Source organism: Leuresthes tenuis, unplaced genomic scaffold (genome assembly GCF_036924035.1).
Source record: "Leuresthes tenuis unplaced genomic scaffold, fLeuTen1.0.hap1 SCAF_18, whole genome shotgun sequence".
NCBI classification, from domain to species: domain Eukaryota; kingdom Metazoa; phylum Chordata; class Actinopteri; order Atheriniformes; family Atherinopsidae; genus Leuresthes; species Leuresthes tenuis.
Window position 1 is genome coordinate 5,341,379 of NW_027325372.1, and position 20,316 is coordinate 5,361,694.

Here is a 20,316-nt window from a genome sequence, read left to right on the forward strand (position 1 = left end):
TGAAGCAGACACAATGTTGTCTGGAGAAATGTGAGTTTTTTAATTCCACTGACATAGATCTGAGTGCATTGGAGGCTGAGGTGTTTTTCTTGAAGTTGTGAGAAAATATGATTAGGTATCAAAGATGTCATTGATTCATTTTGATGCCACAGACCAGTACACTTACAAGAATTTTGAAATGAGGCTAAAACAAAAGAGACTTAGCATCATTTTGTAATTTATAAAGAAGAGATGGTTGAATTCAGCATGCTGTCTTGCTCTTCACTTGCATTCATTTTCATAATGGCACAGCTGCGATGAAGAAACTAAACACTGCATGACTTAAATAGGGATTTTGACATTACATACAACATCATGTAACGATGCACTTGAATTCATAACCACACTATGAGTTTGATTTGCGAACATCACATCCACTAAGGTCACTTTCATCTTGCATGAACCGTCTCACCCCTTACTGATAGGCAGAGTTACTGGATGAGGTTTACACATTCAGTTTAGCCTATTGTACAACATCAATTTTTTTCTTGCCACCAAGAACTAGAAGTACTTCAGTGACTAATACGCATTGTTAAATTGGGTTAGAAAATTGTTTAACTCATACAGATGATAGGGAGTTTGTAACGCCTAACAAACTGTTAAGTTTGCCCCTGAAGTTTTTTACACACTCTAAATTCACTACTCAATATGCATCCATCTTCTCATTGAATAGGACAGGTTTTTAGCTATTGTCTTAGGTTTCTTTTATTTTCAGATCTGTTATATTGGTCTTTTTCAAGAAAACTCCCTGTTCTGTTTCATGCTGCTCAGTCCATAAGATGATGTGAGATTATTAGCACTCTCACTGAAGCAAGAAGTCAGACACCTACAAGCGTACCTCTCTGAGTAAAGTAGGGGATTCATCTCCTACACAGAGATGTTACTGTATATGTTTGAGCGTATCATGTTGTGTCATGTTATGTGCTAATCATCTGCCTCGGGTGGAACATTGGTGTTGTTCTTGGAAGAACCAAGCTTCGGGTTGGCAGTCTTAAGACTTGTGACACTTAGTCATTTCAGCAGTTTGGATAGATAATCAAGGTCATCCAAGATGAAACCATTTCACCACAGCAAGATTACTGCAGGAAGATGAAGATAGCTAGAATTAGACTAAACTCTTCGTCACATGGCTTGGACCTGGGTTAGGGTTACTGACCCACCTGCTTCACCTACATTTCCTTTAAAAAGTGGATCTGTGATAACAAAATGGAAAACAAAATCTTGTTTTGTACAGAGAAGTCTATCATCCGCTGGCAGGTCTTTAAGGGATTAAAAAGGGCTGGAGTTGGATCGTAAGTTTGGGTACCAAAAGTTCTTGGTCAAGGTTTTGGGTTAGGTCAAGGCAAAGATCATGGTTTAATCTAAAATTCATATTTCCACAGCTGTGCTTATATGCTTTTGAAACATTGTAATTCCTGCTTCATCATACAACCCGTGTTTTTTTTTTTTATAGGACATTCTCTAATAAAAAGGGTCCAGTAGACTGCAAAGATTTATTTCAATAGTGTGTCTTTATGCAGGATCTCCCATGGTGCCCATGGCTATCCTGTATTGGATATGTCTACAGCAACAGTGACTATGATAGGTATTGCCTTGCCTCTGCTTTCATGCGTCAACATGAGTGTGTGAGCTGAGAAGCCATTCTTCATTCTAATTTCCTTCAGTCTGAAGCTCTCTGTCCAGCTGTCTCTCTTTCCAAGGCTCTTTGCTGGTGAACAATGCATCCCTGCAGCCACTGATAACTGCTCCAGGCACACTGACAGACATCCATATGGCGGTTGGGGGTCTGTCATTCAAGATTACACCCCTGTTTCCTCTTGTCCTCAAATCGTTCCTCGCTTGCAGAGAGAAATATCCAAAAGCAGAGAATCTTGGCTGTCTGAGCAACTCAAAACTCAAACACACACCAAACTTTACAGACGAGGTGAAGAGTAGAAATAAACACACAAACAACGACATGTGATTTAAATGCTTTACCAAAGGTTACCAGTAATATGGTTTCCTTAAAGCTGGAGTCACTGAACATCAATCACTTACCAAACAGATTTGCACCATGCAGATTAAGTCATTCAGAGCCAAGTAAATGTCTTTATTTCAAAGTGCCAAACTTGTCTGCAGTCACATTCCCACGAAGGTGAAGTGGCTGTGATGCATTTTGGAACAACTAGGAATAACATATTTTTTCAGAGCTGAAGAGAGGAGCCGGAATAGGCCACAGCATGTGGAAGTATGGCAGAATCTGAGCTGGAAAAAACAAGAAAGCTTCCAAGAAATGCTCCTGATGCACAACATGAAAAAGAAACTCAATGTCAATGTACCCAATGAGGTTGGGTTATAGTCAGGAATTACAGTGGAGTGCCTTCTTTTGTTGTGAAAAAGAGGCTGGAGTGTGACGTTTCGCTGTTTATTTTGTTGGAGAACACTGGAGAAATGCATACAGTATATACAAAGAGCTGCTTTCACGCTTCACCCAACTCTATGATTAAGATTGTTTGACTTGGAGCCACTGTCTGACACACAAAGATGTTTCCGCATAATTTGATCTTTTAATAATTTTCCCCTTTTACTAGTTCAAATCAGTCAAGAAATGAATTCTCTTTATGAGATTTACTCCTTTCTGGGTAACCTTCAGTCAATGCTTTTTAATATAAGGTCTCAATTTAATTTCAGAACAAGAATAAGTGAGGATATTAAGGTCAGAGATGAGCTTTATTTTCAGGACTGCAGCTGTAAGAGAATTCTCTTTTTGTTTGAATGAGTTGGGACTGACCTCTGGGACCTTAAAGTGTCAAAGACAGCACCATTCTGTGAAAATCTCCAAAGGAAAAAGCCTTTTTTGGAAATTTGAATGCACATTATATCAGTGTATTCGATGTATAGGATAAAACACAAAATATCTCCACATGCATTCATATTGTTGGGATTTATCTGCAATTTTTCACATTTATTGTCACAGCCAAAATCTTGATTTTGATTTAGAAAATTGTTAAAAATGTCAAAATACTACCTCACTGCTAATCAGTTGTCTATGCAGTGTCTATGACTGAAGCTCAACCTTTTTCATAGTGATGGAAAATGAGCTTATTTGTTGTAAATTCTGTTCTTATTGTATTGCCTAAACCATACCAATCTGTGCACCTGCTGTTCCATGGTGCTCTCCTGAAGGAATGGAAGAGCAGTGAAAGCTTCTGTCACTGATATTGTTTCTGTTTTCTGTCACATCACGAGCTGTTCCTGCAGAATAAATAATTCTTTCTTTATCATTTCCTGATACCGTGATGGTGTTGGAGTACTGCCTTTTATAAGGTCTTTGCCTGAATAAATGTACAAAAGATAAGTGTGGTATATTAAAGTCTCTCTTTATTGATCTCTCCTTAGAGTGTAGTATCATTTCCACATTACAATGCGACTTAATCTATGCTGTTTTGTTCCCTTCTTTATATTCCCTGATTCAGTTTTGTAACAGACCGTGAGTAAATGCAGTTTTTACTCTTTTTAGAGTAAAAGAGTTTTTCTCTTTATAGAGACATTGCACCTTAATATACAGGCCAGCAAGTGCAGCAATGTATGACTGAGCTTGATATGCAAAAATTCTGTTCAGACTCATTTCTCAATTTATTTTAAACCATAGAAATTGGCAAAATGTATGGAAATCTTGGCTTATTTCTCTGAAATACTGCAGACATACGTATTGGAGTGGACGCTGCTCTGTTTGTCTTGGGCAGTTTTAATGGCTGTCTGTGTGTAACTGTAGAGAAACCAGAGAGGAATGTCCTGCTAAGTTCTCCCACACACTTCTGTTCTGGACTAATGCCAACAAAGCTGCAAATACTATATCAGTTTTTTCGTTGAGTACTCTCTTTACTTGTGAAGTATGTGCATGGCTGCTGGGTCTGTGACTTAAATCCATTTGTTCAAAAACTGTTCCATCACTATTTCAGGTGCAACTTCAATTCATGCTTGACAGACTGTAGTTCACTATTTGGTGAGGAAAAGATCATCAATTGTGTGTTTATTTCCACGTTTCTTTCAAGTTACTTTCGGTTTTTGTTCTTTTTCTGCCATCACATCCCTGTTTGTTATCAGTCATCTCTCACGCTCTCCACTCTGGTTTCCCTGTATATGATCTCCATACGTTTTTAACTCACTCATTGCCCACAATGTTGATTACTTAAGGGTATTTTACCCTTTTCACCATCTGAAATACTGAATTAAGTTCACAGTACCAAAATGAATTAGTTCAAATTTATTTCTCCCTTATCTTTAAGTAATGCACTCCACTGAATTATCTTCTGTATAAGGTGCATACTGTTATGGCGTCCTATAGAGCACTGAGGCATGTCCTGAACTTCTGTATATCCTTCATATTCAGCTGCTAAGCCTAACTCTTTTTTTCAACCTGTAATTGTTTTAGTATGCCAATTTTTGTCTGCTATGGGAGTGTTGCTGCCTAGTTCCACATCAATATCTATTTTTGCCTTTAACTCTCCTAATGTGGTTAGTTATTAGTTATATATATTGAATTTTAACTGTGACTGGTGCAGAAATGATTGCAATGTCTGTAGCTTTTGCTGGAGCAGGCACAGACCCAACACAGCATGACACATTCACTGTCAAAAAGATCACCAGTCAATGCCAAGTGAAAAGACCTACTCCCTTTTCTCATTGGTCAGTTAAAAATGACTGCATTGAGTAAAAAAATGAAAAATATGAAAGCCACTCGTGAATGTGCTCCTTTTAAAATGTTCTTGATCAGACAAACTTGCAGTGTCTGATCATCACAGAGGAACAGGCGCTGAAGTGTAAAACCGAGGAGCTGCAGCAGACTGCTGACACAGACAGAAAAGTTGTATTTTTAACAGCTTAGAATGTGCTCACTTAAGTTTATGACTTCTATTAAAATGAGGATGATAATTTGATTCTCTTCAGTGCAGTAAAGTGGATCAGGTGACGCTGTAAATGTTTGACATCAGGGGTTCGGTTCGAAGCAGTTTCTCACCGGTGTAACACCGTGGGCACTATGTTTGTCATCGTATTCGACAATTCCTGTGCACACAGTAAAAAAATTAAATGAAGTGCACATGTGTCTATGAATAAGTGAATTTGAGTGTGTTTGTTTGCACAGCTTGTCTCCAGGTTTGTGTTTCTCTTGCTACGAAAGTCCTATTGGCTACGGTCTATATTTAGCCAGGAGGTTGGAGCCAAACAGTGTGGGAGACGGTTCTGAGAGACGTGAGCTTGGAAGGAGGTCAACATGGTGACAGAGATGTACTGTGAGAAGGATAACGGGAACTGAACCAGCAATAAGGGTAATAGAGGGTCGAGGCTTAAACAACAAATCTAAGCAATGCGATCACACATCCAAAGGAATTGTAATCACTATTTGAGGCTTTTGTCTGTTTACCTTAGTGAGCTTTACAATCACACACATATTTCTAAGTTGGTCCAGATTTGAAAGAAAAACACAGGATGGTTCAGCTCTTCCTGGTCCAGCAGCAATTACTAAATATGTTAGAAATTCTACAATTTTATGATGTAATTAATAATTATTTAAGAGTAATTGCCAGCATTAAGAGGGAAATGAAAAAAAGGCCATACTAGTGTTCTGGCACTCTAAATATGCACTGTATCGTATAACAGCATGTAACATGCAACCGAAACATCTCGAGTTCAAATTTAGCCCGAGACCTTTGTTGTATGCCATTGGTCTCTTTCCCTTTTCTTATTTCCTGCTGCTATTCACCGTATATTGCCTTGATGTTACAGAGTAAAGACCATTTGATTTTAGTGGTTCCAGTTTGACTTAGGTCTAAACAACAAGCCGTGTTAGAATTTGGTTGTTTGGGTCACATCGTGCCAGTGAAACATCCATTTCCGCCTGCCATGTTCCAGAAAAAAAGCCAGTTCTCCTTAGCAGCCGAGTCCCTGGTTTGACTCCCCCCTGGCTGGACATTCGCTGCAGGTCATTCTCTGCTATCCTTTACATTTATTTGTTATTCCCCCAAATTGTTTATATCACTTTAATGCTGCAGTCTGCAACTATCGGCTCACGGACCAGCTTTAACTATTGTTATGAAAATACATTAAGAGGGTATATCATAACTTGGGCGTCAGCTTTTGTATCAATATGCTAAAGCCATGTGAATCGCATGAAAATAAGAAACATGTTCTAATCATACCTTAGAATGGGCAATTAATTATTTCCAAAAATTCCACAAGTCTTTTTCCTATAGATTTCCCTACACAATGGGAAGGGGAAGGTGATATGGGGGACTACTACTGTCTATCTTCAATAAAATCAGCATTAAATGTTAATAAAACCCCAACGTTGTGGGAAATTATTTAATCAGTGAGTTTAGGCAGGTGTATCCATGTTTTAAATACTTGTTAATACTTATTTAATTTGTTGTAAAAACAACAAAATGGAGTCTTAGAATAAATAATCTGAAACAAAATATGTTCCCTTTAAGAAGCAGCAGTATCATCACATACCTCAAAGTATGTTTGTTACTTTATTTGTTGAGGTAGTGTATTGACTCGTCACTCAACTTTTACAGCCAACTTTATAATACTGGGACTACAGTATATTTTCAAATACACAATTGTGTCAACATCATCTGCGTGAATATCTTGTTACTGAAATATTCCAACAGCAGTTGCTTATTGTGTGACATGTATGCAAATACCTTTGAACTGTTATTATATTTGAACCTCCAGAAATGAGAATGAATAGGTTAAGAACACCATTTTGTTACACGAGTGTCTTCACATTTTCCATAATGTTCATAACAAAGTATGTATATATTCTGTTTCTATCATGCATTAAATCTGTAAATACGCTTTGAGTTTCCTTTCAGAGATATGTATATCCATTCAGAACTTTTTAGACACTTATATGTTCACTTAAAGCAGTAAATTAGCAGTAAAAAGCAGCCCAAACACAACGTATGACATAAAGCTAGTTAGCACAGTCCTTTCTATCAAGAGGTGTACCGGGGGATTGCTCATAAAGGCAGAGCTTTAGGAGGCACTGAGAGTGAGAGGAGAACGTGTTGAGAGTGCAGAATAGTAAAGAAATGAAACCTGAGAGCATGATATTAAATATTCATGTTGTGTTTAATAATAAAATGAACTCATTCATACTCAATCGATTTAGTTAAAAAAACTGCAAAGATTGTGCACCCTCCATTCAGGCACAGAGCAGCACTGTGTCCTCACGTGAATCATTAGAGAAAACACTGAAGGTAAAAACATGGCAGCGTCTCATTGAAATTTTCATTCTGTCGTTTCTAAACTCGAAATCCAGACAATGTTTACTGGTTGCATTCCCCCTATGCTTCACCTGAAATATCAAACAAACTACAGATTTTTTTACATTAAATGTAGTATACAATGGTAGTGTTGATGAAAAGGCTAATCATGTTCTGTTGCACATTTAAGTATACATAAATAAAAAGCATTATTACATGTTTGCAATATCACAGCTCATGAAAACCATGAAAGTCTTGAAAATACATGGAACATACATTTATGGTATTTAAAGGAGAGCTATTAGAAAGACAGTCCTGTCCTTTTGTTTGGAGCCACAGGTCTGAATATGCCATTCAGTGAGCTGGTCAGATTCACATGTTATCTGGCCTCTCCATCTTTATCTGCACATCATGCCTTCTTGTTGTATTTTAGAAGTCAGATTTCAGAATCATGTTATGATTCTCTGCTGTTAAGAAATAAGTTAATTCTTGTTAGCAGCATTATAGTTACTTTACGTTAAAATAAAATAAAAAAGCTAACACAGTAACAAATTAAAGCAAAGGAAATCTGACATGGTCGATGGTTCTCATTGGTTATCAAATTTAGCATCAAAAGGCTGAAGCTACAAAACAAGCTTTGCACACAAACTGCTTTGCTGCCCGCTGCACAGAGCAGCACTTTAACTTCAACATCACAGCACATAAGAACCCCTGTGGCCGGATCAATACCACCCGTCATGGTCTACAGGTTTTTTGGTTATGATGTCATGTTTTGATAAGATGTCCTGGTCTTATTAAAGCTGTCTTGATTTTCCTGTGTTTTGACATTTTTGTAAAGCTTCTGTTTTTACTTTGTATTTGTCATGCTCTGTTTTCAAGTTGGCTTTACTTTCGTTTTTGTTTTGTGGAGTCTGTTCCCTCGTTAGTTTTGATTTCTGCTCTTGTTTCTGTTTAGTTTCTGGTTTAGTCTTACTGGTCACTTTCCTGTTTTGAGTTTAGTTAGTAGTTGATATGTTACTGTTCTGTGTGGAGTGTTTCCCTCACGCCCAGCAACACATCTGACATTACTTGCACTGCTTGCCTGCCCCCATTATTGTCTGCTCTGTCTTAATTTTGCCACCAGTCGGGCACCAGTGTATACAACGATCAGCCTTAGCACTGAAACCACTGGCAGTGGGAAATCCTGCATTCCGGGAATTCTCTTTGACTCCTACCAAAACATTTCTGCAGACCAGTCACCCCCCACAACCATTCAGCATGGCAACGTCACTCCTCTAACGAGCAGCGTTCCACAGAGGGACCATACTGAGCCTTGCAAAAATAGCTTAGGAAGGGCTAAAAAGCATGTCAAGGACCCTGAGGTGTTCCCTTGAACTCTGAACTCTCCTGATACCAATCTGATGGGATCTAACAGCGTTCATGGGAAGCAAACCCAATACAGGGTTTTACCCCACAATTTACAGGACCCAAAGGTTCCTTTACTAAAGTCCTGATAGAATGCACTACAGGACACAGCTTGACAGGTCAGTGCTCTTTTGGGAGGATGAGGAGAGCACACTCTATATTAGAGTGAGTGGGCAGGTAGTCCTAATGTTCTGGTTGATCTGTGTACAACCCTAGTCCTGCCTCTTCCTCTCAGCCTGTTAACATTGCCTGTCATGTTCCAGTGCTCTTGGCCAGCTTGCTGCCATCCACCCTGTCTGTGTTTCTAGATTCTTGTTAATTTGGAGCTCTGTTACCAGAGTCAGATTGTTTGGCTTTAGATGGTTTGGAGTTCTGTTGAATTTCCTGCCATATTTTCAGTTGATCTGGTATCTTTATTAAAGTAATCTGGTTGTCCTGTGTTTGGATCCTCCACTCACTGCAGACAAGGGAAACGTAACTAATTGAGCATAAAACTGCATGCCCGGTAATTGTCTGTTGATGGGGTGTGTGATAGTGTGAGCTATTTTGAGTACAACATTCTTTAATGGTTATTGAGCAGAATTTGAGTCATTCTCATTGCTCATTCCACCTTCTAAAACCAATTGCATTGAAAAAATCCTTAACAAAAAGAGTTGAGAGGAGTATTTTAGGACTAAAATCAGTGTAATTTATTGGAGACAAAGTTGACTGATTATTTAAGTGACATGTTTCTAACAAACTCATATAAACTGATCATCCACAACAGAAAAAACACCTTTCTAATATTGTGTAGGTTTTACTCATGCCACCAAGAGATTCTAAGACCTGATGGGTCACTGGACGCTGGGTCACCTCTGTGCACTTCTTGTCATTTTTATGAACAGGTTTGGAGATGTGAGACGGTGTATTTTCTAGCTGGGGCAGGTCACTGCTGGTGGACAGTTCAGTTATTATGGGAACACATGTTTGCCCCACAGTTTAACTGGTTGGTACATGTCAAAGGAACTTCTGAATGAAAGCAATAACCAAAGACCAACCAAGAGAAAACTGCATTGTAAAGAGATAATCAATGTTACTAACTTCACCTGCAGTGAATGTTGTGGTTGATCAGTGTGAACTGATAATGAACTGTTCAGTTTCGACGATCAGAAGTCAGCGATGTAGAGGGAAAGCATTGCAAAATAAACAAAAAAAAAAAAGTTTTTTTCACACATCAGAGGAAAACAGTGTTTTCTAAATGAGCTTCTTAAAAGGAGGTCAGTTTACTTTTCTGTTTAATGGGTCAGGTTTTTGTTTTTGCTGGTGTTACTGATACCAGACAAGTCAAGAGCAAAGTTAACATAAAATTTTGGACACATTGATTATTTTTCTTGTTAATTTAAGCATCTAAAAACACGCTAGCTCAGTCTCACAAGCATTGATACAGATATGTTTGTCCACACATCCAAAACAAAGCAGTGCCTCAATAAATGTGCAGAAATGTTGACATAATTTTACTTTTTTTTAATATATGGCAGCATTTCCGCAAATTGATCAAATTCTGTAACAATGGCTTTATTAATATTAAAGCCATGTCAAACGAGAGCAAAGTAGAAATGTGTTACTTTGGGTCAGAGACTGGAACTTCAAACTTCTGGGTGCAAGCCACTGCCCATCTCCTCCTACCTTCTTATAAGCATTTCCCAACATGTGTTAGCTGTAAAACATAGTTTTTGTCACAAAATGCAAAACTACATGTTGCAATTCAGGAGCCTGAAGAGTATAGTAATGTTCATATATGAGCCTTTGTTGTGAAACTGATACTTTTTTTGCACCGTGGACCAACCTGTACCTGCAACAAATTCTTGTGTAAAACTGAGCCTTTTTTTCATTAAACAGTCACATGAAAATCAAATACTTTGACTTTGAGATTCACCAGACTCTGAACCTGATGTCTGCACATTTATCCCCCTTTTTTTTAAAATACTTTTTATTATGACCTTTCTTTAAAAAAAAAAAATGTTAGTATTCAGAATAGCTGAATACCAATATTTAATCAAGGACTCAAATACATTGGTAGCCATTCAAACCAGGGATTAAATCACTTTGCAAACTTCGAGCTACATCATTTTTAACAGTGTTAAGTATTGTATAGGTTTCTTTATTCTAGAGTTTCTTCTGAAATGGGAATAATTGCAAAGGACAAAGAATTGAAAACAACTCAAGTGAATTATTTGTTTTTAAGTTATTGATAAAACTAACAGTGAATTGCCCCCAAACCATGTTGGTTAATTAGTAAGACAAAATAGTAATGTTCCCCAGACACATCTGAGCATTAAGATCACCAAATCCTATATACAACTATATGTGTGTTTTAATTTCGTATGGCATTGGCACTTTTAGCACTCACTTGTTTATAATGAGACTTTGGTTAAAATTTAGTAATCCCAAATATAGACAAATTTAGCAAGTAATTCAGAAAGACTCATTCTGCTAAAATGATATAAGATGATTATATTGTACTGAAAATGGTGACATTCTGTCTTTTCTAAATGTCACTTATTCCCACAAGTCTTTGGTATGCTTGCAATTATTCTGGATCAACAGAGAAAGTGATCTCTTTGCTAAGCCATGCCTGGGAAGCACCTTCACCTCTCAGCCTCTTTCCACCTCAAAGGAAAGGCAGATTCAGTGCATATCATCGTTTTCAAGCTACTAACTGCTGCTATCCTTATGTGGGAGACACTTCTGCCAAGGGCTGCAGGGCAGTGCCAGCAGCAAGAAGAGGATGCCACCAATAATGAGGACGGCGCCTGCACAGCCGATACATGAAACCGACCAGGAGAGCTCATAGTGGAGAGGAACTGTGTGGTCACTGGCCATGAACGCCAGGACAGACTGGTGGAAAATCATGAGGGACAGGAGAACCAGAACACCTGCAGAGGAGACAGCAGCAACAGTTACCAGAGGTTAGCCATGCCATGATCTGATTTATGATATTAATGATAATACTTTGTTTGAGATTTCACTTTAGCTTGACCATTCTGCTTCTACCTATACTGACCTGACAGAATAAAGCAGATCGATGCTGGCTTAAGGAAGAACAGGATCTCTTTACTGAGAGACATGGTGATGCAGATGGCCCCCATCACCATCAAGAACAGGCTGAACAAGGCTAACATTGCTGCTGCCACATTGAGATCTGATCAAAGGAAGATGGTGGTGTTACTGAAAATTAACAAATCACCTACTCTGGCTATATACATTAAATTGAGGCCCAAAAAGTGAATTTTAATGTAAATGTGTCTTTCTTCATTTAGAATATATGGCACTGTGTGATCTTAATACATTATGAAGCTGCCAGAGAAATGAGAGGTTAGACAGCAGCTCAGAGACATTTGAATGCAGTGTGGGCGGAATACATTTTAAACACTCACAGAGCAGACAATAGCCAACCTGAAAGAGCGTTGTGAGGAGGTGAAAGCAGAGAAAACGAAAGGACAGATAAAGGGAGGGATAGATGATGGAAGAGGTAACGGCAAGAAAAAGTGAAGCAAGATGAAGGCAAGAAGTGCAAAGAGGGGAAAGGGGGAGGCAATGAGAGGAATATGTGGAGAAAAAGGAGAGAGTGGGTGGAAAAGGTAGGACAGCAGCTGGAGCCAAGAGAGCCAAAAGAGGTGTGTGACTCACTCTTCTGTGTTGTCTTCTGAAACATCACAGCATTTTCCCCTGTGGTGAAAAATTTGAAGTAGGTGCAGTTTGATTCTGCAGGAGGAAAAGGATCGAGGGAGAGGAACAGTTACTGTAATTGAGACAGAATAAACACTGCCAGGTAATTTGTGTTAGCTGATCACAATCTTGATGAACATCTTATTGAAATTCAAGCAGCCACATCTCTCTAGCATCCCAACCCCGTACCATTTAGTTTTAATTGTTCTCCATCGTACATAATCAACTGTGAACGTCAATGACAAGCTCAAGGTGACAATCCATAGCTTCCTGAACAATTTGTATGCAGCCCTTCTGATGATGTGTTACAGTAATTAGAGTTCGACCGTCAAATAGATTGTGACACCTCTATCTGTTCCCTCGCACATTTCCAAGCACGAGCAAGCAAACATGCACACACATCACTCTTAATTAGAATGATGAAAGCCTCATTCTCAGTGTATTTTATTTCTTTTCAACACAGCGTTCAGTGTTACAGCAATGACTACTACAAACAATCCATCGACAAATAAAATACATGGTAGGTGCAACTGGCCTGTCAGACACCAATTGGACATTTCAGGGACCACACAATATGTTTATACTATTGTCTCTGACTCAAAGAAAATCTTTACGGTACCATGTCATGTTTCAAGTGGGTTCCATTATTAGAATAGTTTATTTCTTTGCACACTATCATAATAACCATTAAAGCTGATGTTGTTTCGATGCATGCAAACATATAGATGATGCCAGTCAACACCAGTGTGCCCTTTCATTAAATCAGGGGCAAACGGGTCTCCGTTAGTCCACCAAAACACCACTCAGCAAAATGTCAAGTTCGTTGCTTCAGGATGGTAGTCCAGATGCCATGTGCTGAAGTGAGCTGATTTTTTTGCAGTCCAGTCTTTTTGCATTTTTATGCCCACCTAGCACAACTTTCACATTAATGTACTTTTTGTGGTATGTGTAGTTCCTTTTGTTGAGCATGTTTTGTCTGTTGAGCCATGGCGGGCTAAACTCTGCAGATTTGGTATATTATTGCCCGGTGTGTTTCATACAAGCCATGTTTTTCACCACCTCATTTTTGATTCCCAGCCTTAAGCAAGTACTAACCTTAACCAAGTAGTTTATACTGTGTAAAACAGCAACAAAAGCTTTAGCAAAAGTACAAAAACACAAGTTACTTTTGGGCTCTTATTGTTTTACTTCAGTGAGCTCCTGGGAGCTTTATCATTTTTACTCACAGGACAAATTGTCCCGCTGATAGAAGAACGTGTTGATGGAAAGTGCCACTGCCATGATAAGGCTGCACAATATATTGTTTAAGCATCTCTGCTCAGTGGTTACGTCAGAGGACATTAATTAATTCGGTCTCATTATACTGCAAACACAAATCTCATATTCCACATCTAATCCAGAAGAGGTCTGTCAGATAGAAATGATACATGGCTCTCTGATACACAGCAAGGGTTTTATACTTTACATCATAAAGGGAATACTAGGTTTAGAACTGGTGAGGGACTTGTAGCTTCTGGATGCTCACCAAAATCTAGGAGGATTACAAGAAAAATTCCAAAGAGGATCATTTGCTGGAATAGTGAGTCTATTTATTCACACAAGTGATAGCAGTAACATCTGCTGGGACAGACTCAGATTGTCTCAGTCCTCAAAAGAGATTATGCAGTTGGGCCTATCCTCTTTCCTCCACCAGTCTCCCCATTCAGATACTGATCACTACCAAGAGTTTTTGTCAACGTGTCTGACACCTCCACCCTCTCTTTGACTCTAAAAATGAGTCACGAGTCACTGCCTTTCAACTGCACGCTGCTCTCAACAATGCAGACAGAGAGGCACTGGAAGAGGAAATAGCCGAACCCACAAGGAAGGATGAAATGATCGTGGTAGCACAGTCAGGGGCAGAAAATGAATTTCCAGTATATGGAATGTTAGTTACTGTGTGTGGTTTACAACAATGTTTACGTCGGTTGTACATGCAAAGTAACTCCTATATGATGACTAACGTTGTATTGGGATAAGATGATGAGACTGTCTTGTCATTGGTTTTACCTCTTTTGTGATTTAACATTGCATTGCTAGTCAAAAATTAATAGAAAGGTTTTAAATACAAATACGTACTTGTGTAGCATTTCAATTTGATCTCAAGACAGCTTATGAAATGGCCACAGTGATCCACTGCTCAAAAACAACAGTTTTAGTATAAAGACTAAAAAATTGGACATTTTTACAATATTTTTCTTCTCTTGTTCTCGACACAGATTTCAGCTTAATTTATTATTCATCGGCACGTTGCTGTACTACACCTCAATACATGTTGAGACAAGAGTTACGGTAATTTCTTGGACATAAATGTTTCTAAGAAAGACAGAGGATGGCGGAAAGCGTTAATCATGAACCTCTGTGGATCAGAGATCACTGAGATCGTTGGTTCAAGTCTTTGTACTTCTCTCCTTCCCTCCTACTCACAGTTATTCACTTTTCCACTGCACTTTCACCCATGAATAGCTAGGCTTGTCAATAAAAATACATATTTATATTGAGAAGTAATGTACATGGTTAGGTCTACATGTTACAGGTTAGACAGTTGACATTTAGTTTCATCACGTGCTGTAATTCCCTGAAATCAGCTGAAAGCCAGAAAACAACAGTCTGACACCCTGACAGCAGCATTACAAACATTGCAGTCAGATACCAGCCACAAAACTAAACAGAAAATATTAAGAGCAACAGAAGTGTACTTTGAAATCTGCTGTTTGCCTGCTTCATACTCTTCAAACATGGCTTCCCCACCTCTTTCTGTCAATTTATCTTCAAACATCCTGCAACTCCACTATCCAGAAATCCAGTAACCCAGCAAATTCACTAAGTTAAAAAGATATTATTAAAAAGATATTTCACACAGGTACTAGAGAAACTCTCATAGATGGTTATGTGGGCCTCTCATTTCTTTATGCTCTTTATGTGACTCATTCTTCATAAAAGGAATCGGAGTTCAAAGAGGTGAATCATGGTAAAGAGTGCTGCAGCAAAAGGTTAGAACATTTTTACCGCAATCACCACAGAAATTCCACATTTGTCATTTTGAAGTCTTGTCTTGTTTCACTTACAGCAGCTGTTCTTACACCTTAGAGCAACAGCTCATTCAAAGTGTATAAAAGGTGTACAAAGACCATAGTGACGTTTTTAATCGGTAAATTCATTCAGAGTTATCCTGTTAGTTTCCTCTAAACACAAATTGAAATTCAACTGTAAAGACACCCTGAACAGAAGCACCGTTATTATTCTCCATGTATGCCTTCAGTTGAACCAAAATCAAAATGAGCACAATTTCATTCAGACTATGTTACAATGACTCAGCCAGTTAGTCAGCCAAACTATTCAGACAGCCAGCCATCACACAGCAGGCCAAGCAGCCTTTGTCTGACCAGAAAGTCAGGTAGACCACTCAGTCATGCTCACTCGCTTTCTCTACCTATACTGTCCAAGCTCAACAGTTGCCCTATTAGCCAGTTTGTCTGTCAATCATCCACTCAAAAAGACTCAAATTTCCACCTAACTAGTCAGTAATTCTTTGAATCACCTCCGGGCATTTCAGCAGGTCCACAGCTGACTCGTTCTGGGTCGATATCAGCTACCCATAGGGTCTTGGTGCAGCCCTTCCACAGACCATAGTGAGCTGTCAGACAAGTCTGCAAAATGGAGAGTAAAGAGGAGAACATCAGCAGTAGCCATTTTTCCATTGAGTTATCACAGTTTTGAACAAACAGAAATTAAGTTCTGAAAGGAAATTCTTGTTAAACTTTTTATTGCCCTGATGTCTTTTTGTTCTGTTGGTTCATATTAGCACCTCATGTCATGAAAACAACATTCAAGCTTTCACCTGATTGTTATAGAAAGTCTTCAGGGGTGCCAGCTCCACCCAGAACTCTGTCCCGACTCCGAGGACAGTCAGAACTACTCCCACAATGGCCACAAAGAATGCCAATTTGATCTAGTGAAAAGACACACAGTGTGAAAGAGTGAATTAAAAAGCTTTTCAGGTTTATGTTACAGAAAAGTGTTCTTCCTTCATTGTCCAAAACAGAATTAGCAAATTATTTTTTGAGTAAAATTCCTGATATTTGAGGCATTAACACATTTTCCTTGTCCTTGCATCTCTAAAAGCTTTTTATATGTAACATAATTTGGCATGATGACATGGATATAAACCTTGTATGACAAACAAGTACATATACTCTGTTCCTACCACATGGACTGCTATTTCCATTGTTAATACAGACTGGAAACAGCAGTAGAAATAGCCCTGTCCATCACGCCTACACAAAACATAACACAGAATTAGCACAGTGCTTACTGCAGCCAGAGCAGCCTCACTGAGTTCAGGTACAAGTGCTTGAGTCCGTTTACAGATAATCCTGATATCATTCCTAAATACACTTCAAAATATGTTAATGTTAAAATTACTGACAAGAGCATGAAGCAAAGAAACAAAGTGATGCCATGCGTTGGCATCCATACAACGCATTCATGCGTTTCAGCTTGTCACAAACTGACTTTCATCGTACTAGATTACCTATTATGGTCACTTTCGGACACACAGGGAAGAGATGCATGTGGCCAGTTATCCTGCTGCTGGGGTAAACATCACACCAGCCAAGCCAATAGTTCTTGACCACAGAAAAGAACAATCTACAGTGCTCACTTATAAATGAGTACCACACAAGGAGGTCAGAGAAGAAGGGAATAGACACCCAAATCTCAAGAGGGGTGTCTCTGTTTTTTCTTTTAATCCAATTTCACTTTATTTTGATCTCCTTCTCTCATATACTTTATTCTGCATTAAGTAACTCATGTTAAGGCATCAGGGTGCACAATAAAATACCATATTGAGGAAATCTTTGAACACATTTTCCACATTGCCGTGTACTAAAACTGTTACATTACCAGTCAGGAAGAGGCCACACGCCCAAAAACGGTGCCGCAGTGCATCCAATGTGTTGAAAACCGATGCGGCGGGCTCTTGTCCAGGAGTCAGTATGTAACGAGTTTCAGTGGAGAACATGTTGATTCATGTAACCTTGTGTAAACTTTGTGTGTTTGTGTGTGAGAATGTTTTATTTAGTCCTCCCTTCTTCATAGGAATGGCTTGATTTATAGTGGAAGAATGTGGAAGTTACAGATTAAAATGTGTATTTGTGTCAGAAAAGGATTGTGTTCCCTGCCTTGCAGAACAGTCTGTTTCCAATTGGAGAGGCAGCTGTATGATTGATTGTTCCGTTTGCTCAAAAAAGACTTTCATGCAGCTGCAGGGAGAACACATGAACACAATATAAAACCAGTCACCTTTCCCTCCTGGGCTTCACTCATGGAGTGACCTGTTGACGTTGTCCTACGGCGCTTGTTCCCGCCAAATGTACTGCGTCCGCTCATCAAGCCGGTCAGACCAGCTGCACCCTGAGACGGTCCTCCCGGTGCAATCCCTCCAGCTGTTCCTGCTGCTCCTGGGGCCACAGTGCGGCCCTCCTCGTCAGTCACAAAAAAGGTAGACCACATTTTGTACAAAATAGAAAACAACCAAAGTCTTCAAGCAGGGTTCTTTTTCACGGCCTAACTGTCTGACTGAGTTTGAATTGATAAGATTTTTAAAAAAGGAAGAGTGAAAAAAGTTTATGAACAAAAAGAAAAATCTAAAGCTGTTCTACGACTATATCTTTCCAGAGCAAGTTTAGAATGCATAAGTTAGAAAAAACAAGAAAAATAAAAAGAAGGGAAAAAAACTCCCCAATTCTCCTTTGTTGAACCAAACATTTGATGTCTTAGAGAAAGTTAACAGAGAAAATTCCCGGCGGGGCTTTTCATGAGAAAAAGCTTGATCGAAAATGGACTCTTCAAAAGTGGATTCATAACTGGTAAATAAATCATCATAAAAAAAGAGCCAGACAGTAAAGGATATGTCTACTAAAGTGTCGGAGCTTCAGAACAGGTAGAGGTGATGAAGTAGTGATAAAACACCTGTAAAGGAAAAGAAGGAGAAGAAAGTAAAGGCAATTTTCATCAGATGATGTCTCAGATCCAGGTCTCTATGGAGGACTGAAACCGTCATAATCCGAAAATAATACAAAATGATAAATACATTTATAAGACCATAAATGCTACTAAAATTTAATTAAATCAAAAACAAAGTAATTAATGCAAAAATAAGCAGCCCGATAATCGACCAATAGATGAAAAGCTGAGCCCATGACAGACTTTGAGAGAAAGATTAATTGTCATATAAATTATTTATTTAGCATTTTATATATATTTGTATTTATTTCATATTATGACAGATGTAGTCCTCCATAGGTGTTGTTTAAACACAAAGGCACATGCAAAATCTTTAGTGAGATAACATATTTGTTCTTTAGGTGTTGTAAAGCAATTTCCAAATAATTGCCGTGTAATTAATCTTATGAGGTGTCAATTAAGCCTACACGCTTTGCATAGAAAAACTTAAAAGGATAATAAGAAAAACACAATTGTTCACTTGTAATAATGAGACACAAATGATTTCTAGAAGTGTTGCATTAAACCAAAATATTTTCTTAATTCAACCTGAGGTTAATGAAGGCTCATGAAAGTGTTCTGATAATAGAAGAAAAGCTCAAAACTGGAAATAAACTTAAGAAATACTGTAGTAGAACTCTCATTAAATGATCTGTGTTCGGTTCTGCATTTTCAATCAAAAAGGCAGCATAAAAATGTTCAGCACTGTGGTATCATGATCAGTTATCTATTTTGAGATTTTTATGTGACAGCAAGCAGATAAAGAAAACAGTGGGCTTGCTGAAATCACAACCTGCTGTCTATTCTGAGACACTTTGTGGTACCTCTGCAGTACAACAACCTATCATGTTATAGTCATAACCAATTATCTTTTCCGAGAATCGCTTTGATAGAGAGGTTACACAGACATACTGCCGGTGAATTGAATCTTAAATGCCTTTGTGTCTGCTGGGTGAATGAAACAGCCGTCCTGCCGCGTTCCGCTCGGATGCAGTGACAACAGACGTGACATTCAATCCTTCCTCTCATTAGGAAAAATCAAACACATTCTCCGGGGAGACAACACAGCTTTACTTTCACAAGAGTGTCTGTCTTGTTGACAAGAAAATAAGCTACAGAGCAAAAGTTTTGAGATGTTCTCAGACGGGTTCATGAAACTGAGAGAATAATCCAAAACAACAAAGGACAAAACAGTTTAATTTTTAGTGTACATTCATCAGAATATCCACAATCTTGTAAGTATCAAATCAAACTTTTTTGCTGCAGTTGTCCGCCACCTAGAATAGTGCAGCATACTGTCAGCAATAACCAAGAGGCTTCATGCACTATGAGCAACTGTGTAAGGAAAATGTTTCTATTTTCATACTTTTGCCCGAATATACCAGATACCAGGAAAAGATTTTTCAAGTGTTGGATCTGGTCTAACACTGAGCAAGAAAATTAGAATCAGCAACTGTGAAAAGGCTGTCTGTGATTGCTTTTACTACAGACAGGCTCAGACTGTAGAAGTCTCTGACAGCACAACCCCTCCCCATTTCCAGACTGTCACATACAGTATTTCGTCAAAGCTGGTGCCGTTTCTAAAATAAGCACATAGGGTCAGTTAGCATTGGTGCCCCGATGTACAAAGCTGCCTCATAAATGAGCAGCGAAATCCACATGAATTTGTTATTAACTTGGAGGACCTCGGTTTGGCTCACTAGTGATACTGTTGGGTTTGTTTGTCACTTAGTTCTTGAGCATCTTTTATGAAAACTCTCCAACAACAATGTTGTTTAACTCTCATTCTGACTTGCATCAGGCACCAAAACTAAAAGAAAAAAGCTAAAAAATGTGTTAATTAGTTTAAGGTTAGGAAACAGCAGTCTGG

The 20,316-nt window shown here is 38.6% G+C and overlaps 1 protein-coding gene and 1 long non-coding RNA gene across 2 annotated transcripts; both read right to left on the minus strand.

Moving 5' to 3' along the window:
* Positions 1 to 7,136: 7,136 nt before the first annotated feature.
* On the minus strand, positions 7,137 to 7,741 carry LOC140275085 (uncharacterized). Its single transcript, XR_011908387.1, has 2 exons — positions 7,666 to 7,741; positions 7,137 to 7,604 (listed from the first exon to the last, which is right to left on the minus strand). It is a non-coding gene; the product is annotated as an uncharacterized lncRNA (long non-coding RNA).
* Positions 7,742 to 11,106: 3,365 nt separating this feature from the next.
* Positions 11,107 to 17,954, minus strand: LOC140275079 (voltage-dependent calcium channel gamma-6 subunit-like). Its single transcript, XM_072370470.1, has 6 exons — positions 17,745 to 17,954; positions 16,282 to 16,392; positions 15,982 to 16,090; positions 12,363 to 12,437; positions 11,737 to 11,874; positions 11,107 to 11,608 (listed from the first exon to the last, which is right to left on the minus strand). Exons 1-6 carry the CDS (start codon positions 17,952 to 17,954, stop codon positions 11,388 to 11,390), a joined length of 864 nt encoding a protein of 287 aa, XP_072226571.1. The 3' UTR covers positions 11,107 to 11,387.
* Positions 17,955 to 20,316: the final 2,362 nt, after the last annotated feature.

Bases quoted from the DNA above. Each gene is read 5' to 3' on its own strand.
- LOC140275079 (XM_072370470.1), bottom strand. From the start codon at position 17,954: ATGTGGTCTACCTTTTTTGTGACTGACGAGGAGGGCCGCACTGTGGCC. The intron at 11,875-12,362 runs GTGAGTCACACA...TCCTTTGATCAG, and splicing joins TCAGAAGACAACACAGAAGA to ATCTCAATGTGGCAGCAGCA. The intron at 11,609-11,736 runs GTCAGTATAGGT...TCTCCTCTGCAG, and splicing joins GATCTGCTTTATTCTGTCAG to GTGTTCTGGTTCTCCTGTCC.